Below are 12,281 nucleotides of genomic sequence, written 5' to 3'. Positions count from 1 at the left end.
TGGTAGGAATGGACAGAGTTTGTCTGAAGAGCGAGGAGGCGGAGGTGGTTCAGGGGGTGTCAGACCAGAATTAACCATTCCATTTGAGCCAGAAAGCTAGAGCAGGGTGCACCCTGCTGCTTGACTGAGGAAAACTATGCCTAAATCTGACAGTGCAATTTATGATGTCACTAGGACCGCAAATCCAGAATAAATCCTCTTTTAACTGCTCTGATAAATCTAGCCAGCTACAGCGCAGGGTCAGCTTACACACACACACACACACACACACACACACACACACACACACACACACACACACACACACACACACACACACACACACACACACACACACACACACACACACACACACACACACACACACACACCACACACACACACACACACAAAGACGGGAAGAAAGAAAATGCAAAGCCTAAATGTATGTAACAAATGATAAGGCCAGAATACATGACTTCAGAAGATTTTTTTTCGCTTGTAATGCTGGATGATTTATTTACGTGCTTTGAGATGTTCTTATTGTTTTATTTAATAACCATAACAATGTGTTTTATTCTAATAGGCTGGAGAGAGATCTGGCCGCAGAGGCAGAGTCCTGGATGAGGACCTGTGGATTTGGCCCCAAGCCACAGGCAGGCCCCCTGGCGCATTCGCATGCAGGCAGGAGGTTGGAGTAAAGAAATAAGAGGTCATAAAAATAAACTAATTTCAGCTCTCCAATACTTAGGAGCAGGAGAACTGAGGTTAGTTTGATTTGTGCTCCATCAGCACGCAATGACATCACCTCTGGCATTGGGGAGAGAGGAGGAGGTGGAGTTAGGGGTGAGGGGGGAGAGTGATTGACTGCACCTTGGAGGTCATAACAGTAACTGGACACACATGTATGCATGCATGTGTACACATTCATGCACACATCACACTGTGCTCTGTTGACGCCTCATGTGTAAAGCCCTCAGAAACCATCAACATAAACAAAATCAGTGTCAACGGCTACGGTAGTTTATTTATTATTTTGTTCTTTCCCAGCTTGCATCTGTGTTACATTACCACAGCAACTCTTGCTTGAAGGCCTGGGCCACGGGTAAGTCTGGTTATATATCCACAGATATAGTATGCGGCTATAACTCTCACACACACATATGGTTCTCAATACAGTGGGTGGAGGTGTGTGTGATGGCTAAGAAATACCAGAGCATGCGAGTGAGTTTGTGTGTGAACATGCTAATGTGAACCTACTGTATGTATTTTACATACCGTATGGTCTGCTCTGTGAAGAGGTCAGGGTTGATAGCGTTTAGCCAAAGGACAACAGGGCTGTCATGCTGAGGCTTGGACTCTTTCCCAGGATTATTCATCAACATCCTAGAAGAAATTGAGATCACAAATGGCAATTTGACATCTTCAATTTACAAAACATGTTGGTGGTCATACTTCTTCAGGGAATGATTTCATTAAATAGTATTTTTGTATTTGACATATTTAATACATTTGGTTGCCCACTTATGTTAAGGCAAATGTAGGGCTACATGTAAGTTCCATTAGGACATAAGATTAAAAAGGCAACTACCTATATTCAATAGATTAATATTAAATAATAATTATGCACGTCGTTTTCAAGGCTGAATTACCCAAATATAACAATGTATGCCCACCTATACAGCAAAGAAAGCGGTGCAGTCACAATGACAAGGACTGTCAGGAGTTGCTCACACAGGCTGTGGATTTGGTATGGCCAGTCTGATCCGCCCGCTATTATGGCAATTGCTGAAGAAGGATTGGAGCGCCACAAGGCCTCGGGACTCTTACACACACTCCACATAAGCTGCTCCACATACAGCAACACTGCTGTAATGTCACATCTTAGACACCGAGGAGGGAAACAGAAAAGGGAAATGTATAGATGAAAAAGAATAAGATGAGAGGGAATATGCGAACACATGAAGAGAGAGGAATAGAACTGAATGCAAACATTTCTGTCTTCAAAGGCTGAATCCACCATTTATCATGACATATTAGCCTCATAGTACAGCCCATCAGATAACAGAACCCCAATGGGATTGAACTGTTATTTAAAGTCAGTGTACTAAGGGATTTGGATTTCACAATAAAAGTTGTGGCTTTTACATTTATACATCCCTAAATCCGTTTCCTAAATTGGGGAAAGCTGCTCATCATCTCTCATCTCTTCAATCATGCTCCTCATCATGAATCGTAAGACACACACACAGATGGACTGATACAGGAGGAATGAGGTAGCATAAGCATGTGAGTGTTATATACATAGATAACTTGTAAAAGCTTTGAAAAGCCATCTGTTTAGGCTAGCCTTACACTTTACAACTGTCCCTCCAAAAACACATGCATCCCCAAGCAACATAAACCAGCCTTTTTGTTGACATCCTGTGGTGCTACACATGTAAAATGCACTTCATTCTGTCATTCTCTCATCCTCTTGCTGTGTGTCATATATTAGCCTGTTCATTGTCATCTTTCAGCTACTAAGAGTAGAAAGAGGATGGAGAGGATGACCCCTGAGCCTGTACAGAGTGTGTCTATGACATGCTAACACAACGTCAGACCACCTCCGCCACAAGACCCACAGGAGTTGAGGGGCCAACAGTGAGAGAGAAATGCAGGGCTTTGTCTAAGGTTCTGGTGAAGTTTAGGATAGCATAATTCATAGCCATTTCTATATATTGTGCAGTATATACCATTCATGTTGGATATACAAATACATATGTAAGAGAGGTAGTTAAAGAAGATGTCACACATACAATCAAAAGTCATTTATAATTATCAGCAAAACAACACATTATTGAATTGTGATATAATTCCTGGGGTTATAAATTCAATCTTGACCTTGCAATCAGTTATTGAGATACAAGCACCTCTGGTCCAGGTTTGTTGAAAACTGGGATTAAAAATACTTTCTCAACTTCTGTTTGCAAGGTCAGAAATAAACTATGAACCTCAGTGGTTAAGCCATCATGAACAAGAAGTCCATAAAGCTAACGCTAACATAACTTGTGGTGAGGTTTTTTCTTCATTATCATCATGTGTGGGCTCTGCAGAGGGTAATTCTTCCATATTGTGAAAATGAAACTTGTACATACATCTTTCAGAAATTAAATTAAGAAACAGTTTTCTAAAGAATATAAAGTATATTACTTTTTATGTATATTATTATAGTGGCCTTAAAGGTCACCTATTGTGCAAAATCCACTTTTTCATGTATTTTATACATAAACATGTGTCCCCTCTGTGTAAAGAGATTCTGAAAGTTTCAGGAAAAAAGATTCTCTCTCTTTTTGTCCTGATCCATTTATATAAAAACCTGTCTGAAAATTAGCTGATCAGATTTTGGCCACTTTATGATGTCATAACTATTTTTTGGCTTGTGTAACCATTAGCCAATCACCAACCAAGGTAACCCCCCCCCCCCCTTTTATATTACAAAAAGTGACAAGAAATCTCACTTGAAAATAACCTCGGCAGTATGGCACGTGATGAGTACCTGATTTGCAGGTGTCTCTTGTACGATGGACGGGCCCTGGCATATCTTTGCACCAGCAGCTGTAAAGTCTCTGACAGCACCTGTCCCAGCACCTCCTTGGCCATCTCTGCAGGGAGAATCGGCCACAAGTCGCTACGGAGCCCACACAGGAAGTAGAACCACATCTGCACCGAGAAGGAACAGCGCTCACCCTGTGGAAGAAAGAGGTAGATGGCAAGGAGGGGATGGTGGGGGGTTACACATGATGAAGATATATTGTGATATGGATATTGACAGTGAAGAAAAACAGAGAAAACCAAGAGGCGAAAGGAGATATAAGAAAGAAAGAGAGAGTAAGTGAGAAAACATGAAGGGGAAGAAAGAGAGAGGGAGAGAGAGGCAGGTCTGTCAACACCAGGATGTCTCAGTGGTCACGCCACCTGCACTCTGCACCTGGGTTTCTTCCCCCACTGGGATTTTAGACTGCTTTAAAGTACTGAACTGGAGAACACATCACTACAGGCACACACTTGCACGCAAATACACGCTCAAATGTGCAGCGAGAGAAAGAGTGAAGGGGAGAAATCGAGAACTTCTCTGCAAACTGAGATTGAGACTAAAGAAAGACAGACAGAGAGGGGGAGGACAGATGGAGGAAAATAGATTCTTATCCTGCAGCTCTTTGAAGAAATATATAGAATAATTCATTCATTAAACCGCCTACTTTGACTGTTTAACCTTCAAAAATAAACTTTTCCAGAGGATGGCGCGTGTGTGGCGGAGATATTTACACATCCAAAACTTCCTCACGTCTTCAAACTCATCATTCCCCACAGTCAGTTCTCATTTTCCTGCCACTTCACCTCATCCATCTCGTATTTTCCTTCTCTCATTTATTTCCCTTCCTCTCTTCCCCGGAGCCAGTCATTTAGGGATTGGTGGTTGATGGGGAGCGTGACCAAGCGCTATGTCCGGGATTAGGCCGCCATCCTACGCCTGTGGACTCAGCAGAGCAAACACAGACACAGACGTTGGATCCCAACCAAGAGCAGCCACAACTACACGTGAGGTTTGACTGTTTAATCCTTTCACTCAAGTCAAACCTTATTTAACCAGCCAGGTCAACTATGAACAAATTCCTGTTAAAGATGATGGCCTGCGGCAGTGACGACTGTATCTGGGACAGAAAACTGAGGATGGAGTAAAATTGGAAACTCATAGCAGCTTTTTGTGTTCTCTCAATTGGCTCGGTATGCTCTGAAGGAAAATCCTGCAAAGGAAGGAAGCAAAAATAATGCTCTGAACTTCCTTTGATCACCTTAACTGACCTTGTTGCTGTTATTATACCATAGTAAATATCCAACCACAATGTGTCCATTAAATGTAAAATAACAAAACAAAGTAAAAGAAGGGTCTCTCAGGAGCTGCACTGAGCTCTACGAGAGATGAGAAACATGGCCAGGAATCCAGAAGATTGAATCCTGGTGCATAGAACTACATATATATAACAGATATGGAAACATAGATATACACATACACACACACACACACACACACACACACACACACACACACACACACACACACACACACACACACACACACACACACACACACACACACACACACACACACACACAGCACACACACACACACACACACACACCACACACACACACACACACACACACACACACACACACACACACACACACACACACACACACACACACACCACACACACACACACACACACACACACACACACACACACACACACACACACACACACACCAAATGAAACGCAAATTCTTAGATGCTGCTGCACACTCACACATGCATTCATCTGTAGATGCACATGGGCATGCTTGAAGAGAAGCACACACCTGCGCGCAGCAGGTCTGTCTGACACCAGTGACCCAGGGAAGGAAGGAGGAACAAAGGGGAGAAAAGGCAAAAGCAGGGTAAAGTATGAAAGAGAAAGGAGGTTTAGATTGGTTTAAGGGCATAAAGGTAGGGGAGTTTCAGAGGCCCTATGCTGTTTCCAGACAGTCCCAGTGTAGACTGCAGACTTCAGACAGTCGAATCCCAGGAGACCCCGGGGCAGCATGGAAGCCACAGATGTTCTCAGGGAGCTCAGAGTAGAAGGCTTGGTTAGAAGAGGGAGAGTGGGAGGTAAAGGTGTATTGTGGGAATGAAAAGCATAAGAGAGAAAGCTCCAGAGTATAATTCCTAGAGTTCCTCAAAATCTACAGAACAAGCCTACCAAGACAAGTGGCACTGGAATTTCCACTTTTTAAATTAAGGGAATGACAATACTGCACATCATATGTGTCACATACTGTATGTCTTTTTTTATTTCGAGATAAATATTTAACTCTCAAATAGGGAGAACATTTAAAATACCAGAAAACGTAAGTTTAGGAAGACAGTTACATCGTTTTAAAATCTTTATCATGTAAGAGGTGTGGTTATGTTTTTTTTTTAAGTTGTCTTTGGGGGGAAATACATTTGAACCAGACACATGTTTGGGAAATGTGGGGACCCTTTACCTCGTAGAAAGGTTGGGGGTCAGCCCAGTGGTGACTCTCTGCGTCTTGAAAAATGCAGGTGGAACAAATCTGGATACAGTAACTGGTCAGCTGATCCCTGAAGGCCTCCGCTGTCTCTTTGTACTTCTGAATAGGCAGCAGGGTCAGGGGTCTAGGCATAGAGGAAAGAAACAAACCATTAAAGGTAATTACATCACAATACATTATCTATACTACATATGGTATCATATGAAAGAAGAAAGGGGCTGATGGTATAAAAATCCACAGAGCACATTCTGTGATCCAGATGCATAATTGACTGCTGTATATTCAGCAAGCTATCAAACAAACATGATGTGAAATGAATATATCAAAGAAATGATGATATATTCTAAAAGTTCAGTGTGACATTTCATATCCTTTAAATCTGCCTGCCTTTATACTTTCCAGACTGGCAGGAGTTTAACAGGGGTGCAGGAGGCTTAAAACCAGGGGGACTGGATGGTGTAGAGAGAGGGAAGTACTTTATGACCGGAGGGAGCACGGTGCAAGTGCAGGTGGAGGGGTGCAAGGGGCCAAAGGTGGGACAACAGGAGCACCGAGGGCACCGGGGATGTCTTTAGGGAGGATGTGTGGAGAGCAGAGGTTAAAGGGGTATTACGGGGCATAAAAACTCACCAGATGTAGACACAATATGGGTGTCATTAACTCCTGTCAATAATTTCTACTCCTTTCTTACTCTCTGGTCCACTCCTCTTGATCTCAAATGTACAGTTTAAAAATGTTACTTCTGTTTTCTGCAATTCTATTTATCTGTTGAGCAGGCCGTTGACAGAAGCTTGGAACTGATTAGGCATGATATAGATGAGGTCATGGGTTATGTTGAAAACAAAACATTTCTGATTATTTTTACATAGCTTTTTGCTGTCTAAAGTTTTTGTAAAAATGTATGTATAGGTGAATCCTACTTTTTTCCAACAACAGGGCTCATCTCCAAGTTTGTTTTGACTAGTGCAGGCAATCAAGATCACTCACAAAGACATACATAGATAGATATATACACAGAGATATTAAAGTAAACTCTAAGAAAAATACTCTCACACCATTATATCAACACCTGCAAACACCCTCTCCTTACACTTTAGCCGCAGTAGAATTTGAGTCTTTCAGCCTGGCATGGTAGTGCTCCAGTCGTTGCTTCACATAAATGCAAGTGGCCAGCAGAGCAGGGAGGTTCCTCAGGGGTGCGGAGGATGGTACCTCCAGGGCCCTCTCCTGCAAACGGCCTAGCAAGGCAAACACTGCCCTGCTACACGCTTCTACAAAGCTTGATCGCACCTCAAGGAGAGAGCTGTCTCTGCAGGCTGCTGCCAAGGGTAGTAAGGCATCCATCTCAGTCATGATCGCTCCACAAAACTGAGGGGGAAAGGAAAGCAAAGATGAGACAAGATGATCTCAATAACAGAGGGGAGATATGTCAGTAAAAGGAAAAACTGAAAAGAAACATCAAAAAGCAATCTCATTATATATAAATAATAGAGCATTTGCGAGGACTCCTCTGAATGACAAGACTGAGCTGAGTATTACACATGCATATTTCTCTAACATTGCGCAAGGCATTACAGCTGAAAAGCAAACATCAGTGCAAATGTAGAATACAGATGTCAGAAGACTTGCCCTCCACGCAAACTTTGCTGCTGAACATGCATAATTGGTATCAGGTCAAATAAAACCTTCGCTTCTGAGAGAACATCAGCTCTTGTCTAATTTTATAACAGCAGACATCATGTTAACCACATTCAAACTGAATTGTTACAGCACATATGAGGAGGTGGGGAGTCAGACGTGCTGAGAAGAAAGAACAGAAAAGGTCAGGCAGAGTTAAGAGTGAGTAAGAGGAACGGAAAGGGCTGTTTCAGTGATGTATAACTACAGCTTTTTCTAAAACTGCCACAGAAACAACCAAGACCTATCTCATTTATCCACATTTGTCCTGGAGAAAGCCCCTTTGGGAACAGCGCTGCCTACACCTTCCCTTCTCCAGGAGCTGGGAGACTGGCTGATCAAGGCGCTTTAAAATAGTCATGCTTTTTGTCTTGCTGAGACACAGATAAGCAGTCTGGGATTTAGCTAGTATCTAAAAAATGAAAAATGATCATTATAAGAAAGCAATAGGTGAATCAGCAAGCTTTAAATACTGCTATATTGATGCTAGTCTATTATTATTATTCTAGTGTGTGTGTGTGTGTGTGTGTGTGTGTGTGTGTGTGTGTGTGTGTGTGTGTGTGTGTGTGTGTGTGTGTGTGTGTGTGTGTGTGTGTGTGTGTGTGTGTGTGTGTAAAATATTTGCATGGTTTGCATATACAGTAGTGTTTTAAATGTAAAAAAACATGTTATGTACCTATACTTCTGCATAGAATGACCTCATGTGCTTCTTATTGACATCACTTTGAGTGAACAGTGAAATACGATAAAGCAAGTGCCATGGAGTCACATATGTATGTGGGTTCACCTCCAAATGCATACACCAATACATTTGAGTTATGGGTCAGGCTGACTCTTAAAAAAAACTTAAAAGAAAGCACATGTCACATATTCAGAGCTACCAGGAGAGGTCACACTGAAGGGGAAAAAATCACCATAACTCAGAAAAGTAAATGCCAGTTTAATCAATCATAGCATGTGTTACTTGTATCTAGAGTCACGCACTCTATTACTAGACCTACTATAGGAGCTGACTGGGAAGATCGACATTCTGTCAGATCAGGGCTCCAGCATGTGTACACAATTGACAATTTCACAATCTCTTTACACACTTTCCTCCTTAAAAAGCTTCCAGTGGGGTTAAAAGGCCTGGTAACAATGGCCATTTAGACAATTAAGTCAATATATGGCTGTATGTAGTCATTAGGAGCTTTGAGAGAGAGAAAGCAGAGGCACAGACTCAGCATTACCAGGGTGATGGAGAGGCCATGGAGAAGCATCTCATACATATACAGTATTGGCACGAACACACACACTGAGCAGACATTTATCCTCACATGCAGACTCGCACAGAAACAACCACACATGCATCCACACTGAAGTCAGACTGAAATCTTAGCTAAGATCAAAGCCCAGAATCCCACCAGGACCATTGCAGCAAGGTGAAAGATTGTATAAAGTTTTTAAGTGCAGGGAGACCTTTTTCTGTGCGTCTAGAATTTGGAGTAGGCAGACTAGTGTAGAACTCAACATGAGGGCGTCAGTGAAGTGTGAGTACAGAAAAGGTACTTCTGTTGCTATAATAGAGAGGTGGCATTTAGTTTAGAAGGGCCTACCCAAACAAGGATAGTTCAATCCCAGGTTCTCACAGAGGGCAAGTTCAAGCTGTTCAATGTATTTGGCATTCAACACACAACTGACTGCCAATAAAAAAGTACACCATCTAAAGTACTCTGATGGATGAACAGTATCATCACAGCCTGCATATGTATGGTAATGCAGACAGTGAAGAGGGTTCAAATGAAAAGGAGCGTGGATTGGGGTATGAACATATGAATATAAATGTGTGGAATATTGATCCATCATAATGCCTTTGAACCTGCCATATTTCATGCTTATGTCTCGTACAGTAATTTGCTCTCTGCTCAAACACTAGGGCATATATCAGAAAAGGAAGGGGGGTAACAATATATATATAATATCTGTCTAGCTCCGTGTTATTGAATGCAAATACATGCATGTATAACCTTTTGGCTGAAAGGCTCTCATATTTGAAGCGTTGACCTACACATTAATACGTTGTACAGGTCCTGAGCACAGACAAATTCTGACACTTGTTACCAATGAGAACCACAAATACTGTCAGTGTAAAAAGGCTAGGGGAGAGGGGGAGGGGGAGGAGGAGGAAGAGGAGGAGGAGAGAATCAAGGTAAGGCAGTTTGATAAAAGTCTGCACAGTCAGTGCAGTGTTGCAGAGGAGTTAGAGGAATGACAGTTGTAGAAGGTTTCAGGGAGTTTCATGAGAACTATCATTAAGAAAAAACAGCTCAGTGTCATTTTAAAAGGAAGTAAGTAAATGCCGGTTAATCTCGCAACATTGGAGAACCTTTGTAGAGTTGGATACTAAGCCTTGTCTCAAATCAGACACAAGTCTTCCTCCTGAGAAAAGTCAATCTCTGCTGGCCACTTCACCTCTATCTGCCATTTCCCAGGCCCTCTCTTCTTATCTCTTTTCTCAAACTATCCCATCGTTATCCTGCTCTCTACCCTAGCCTCTTTGCCTTTGTGACACATCCCTCTATCATCTATGTACTCTATACTTTCCCCTACTCAACGACTGTCTCTACACACTATCAAGCCATAGTGCTTATTGGTTTCGTCCTGGCTCTCTTTTGTCCCCAGAGTCCTCTCTTCAAGTAATACTGAGTATTTTCAAGGCCCTCTCTGATCCAAGGTGTCAACTGAGTCAGGCCCAAATCCTTTGGGCTCTCTATTGTAGAGGGTGCTTTCCTCTGGGGCTACAAAAAGCATTAATCTCCCTGGGTCAGGATGATGTGTAGACTTGCATTGTTCAGCCAGAAAGTAATAAAGGAGGATGAACAGGGCAGGGATACCGGTATGTATGGCACAACATGTTCATGCACAGGCTGAGGACTGACAAGTCACGGTCGGTTAATTGTTCACACAAGTGCCTTTGTATTAATCCTGTTATATGTGTGAGTGTTTGTTTGATTGCATGTGTGTGTGTGAATGTAGGGGGGGGTGACGTGTGTTTACAATTGCTCTCCAGGCTACAGACTTTTTTAACTTTGAGCTGTGCTGTTACAGTTCAGTGTGTCAGCTTCAGTAAAGCATCTTTGGGCATGCTATACTGCCTTTGGGCATAGTGTTGAAAATAAATGCTTTAGGCACACTTTTATTATAATATCACAAATAACTAGTTTACCTGTATGGTCTCTATAATCTCGACAGCATATTGGACCCTCTGTCATTAGATGTAAGGTATATCAATTAATTTTGGTGGTTTATGATTTGAATTTTTTATACAACTTTATTGATCGTACCTTTAAACCTGTAAATCAGGTATTGTTGGCACAATCCAATACTGTGTTTTGTTTTTATTTACCTCCTACTAGGATTATAGATCATACTATTAGGAGTTAACAAAAAGGTGAGGTCAAGATGTTTTTCACAACCTCCTTTTTCAAAGTAACTTGCAAGATGATCCTCGTTGAAGGCTACAACCCATCTACAGACATGAATGATGTTCACCCACATTGAGTACAACTAAAGTCTATTCATCATAGACACATCTTTAAAAGAGTAACAACTACTTACAATTCATTGTCAGATATGTAACCTAAACTAAATGTCAATCTTTTCTATCTTAATCCAGAAATACCTTTGCTGTCATCATAGGAGTCTCTCTCTCTGAGTAGGTGTAGAAGGAATCTTCTCTGAGATGTGTGTTTCCGGCAGGGATGGCAGTGTGTCCTCTTGTGTGGCTCAAGGGGATTGAGGTGTGTCCTGAAGAATATAATTCCTCCTCCTGCTTTAGACTTCTGAAACAAACCTCATCCAGGACCACTTTAACACAATGTGCCATGTGAGGGACCAGCCCCTTAAATGCTGACCTCCAGTCAAACTCCAAAACCTGTGCCTGAAAAATAGGAGATCAGCAAAACAGCCAATTCATGTCTTAATGCTGAAAAGAATGAAATTGAAAATATGTCAAAGGAGAAATGAAGTCTTACCTCTGGCGTGTGGATTAGTGTTTCTGCTGTGGATTTCTTGCAGTCTGGTGTCATGTCCAAATCTGCTCGATTCCTTTTCAAGATGCCTGAATGACCAATACATATTTTATATGAAAACATTATGTAATAAGTCTTAAAAGGTATTAAACAGTTGCTGTCTATGGTCAAGCTCTCAAATGAAGTCAGTGAAATTTTAAAAAGGGAGCAATAATGATACAGAAACTCAATTATAGATAAAAAGCAATGTGGCCTTTTGAAGCATCTTTCAAATATATGCATTATTTAGTATGAATATTTCAATTCCACAAATGGTTTACTGTATCATATTATGCGTTAAAGGCCTGACTGGATGCCGACTGCAGTCACACACAATGAAAGCAACTGTATATAACTCAAAGCCCGATATGGGTCGCATTGCTCCCATCTTTCCCCCACTAGCCAATTGAGACATTGACCGGAGTATGACTGTAAATGCCTTGGAGGGAGCAGAAAAGGCAGTAAATGCTAATGGCGACG

At 41.8% G+C, this 12,281-nt stretch overlaps 1 protein-coding gene across 1 annotated transcript in view; it reads right to left on the bottom strand.

Annotated features, from left to right (window-relative positions):
• kiaa0825 (KIAA0825 ortholog) overlaps positions 1 to 12,281 on the bottom strand; it is a 99,791-nt gene that overhangs the window by 64,832 nt on the left and 22,678 nt on the right. The window contains 7 exon segments of the mRNA XM_034212705.1: positions 1,258 to 1,365; positions 1,656 to 1,862; positions 3,518 to 3,708; positions 6,049 to 6,199; positions 7,166 to 7,443; positions 11,414 to 11,671; positions 11,766 to 11,851. Of these exon segments, the coding sequence (XP_034068596.1) occupies positions 1,258 to 1,365; positions 1,656 to 1,862; positions 3,518 to 3,708; positions 6,049 to 6,199; positions 7,166 to 7,443; positions 11,414 to 11,671; positions 11,766 to 11,851 (1,279 nt within the window).

Source organism: Gymnodraco acuticeps, unplaced genomic scaffold (assembly GCF_902827175.1).
Source record: "Gymnodraco acuticeps unplaced genomic scaffold, fGymAcu1.1, whole genome shotgun sequence".
Taxonomy (NCBI): Eukaryota; Metazoa; Chordata; class Actinopteri; order Perciformes; family Bathydraconidae; genus Gymnodraco; species Gymnodraco acuticeps.
Note: the sequence above shows the minus strand (reverse complement) of the source record. Positions and strands in the feature narration are given on the sequence as shown.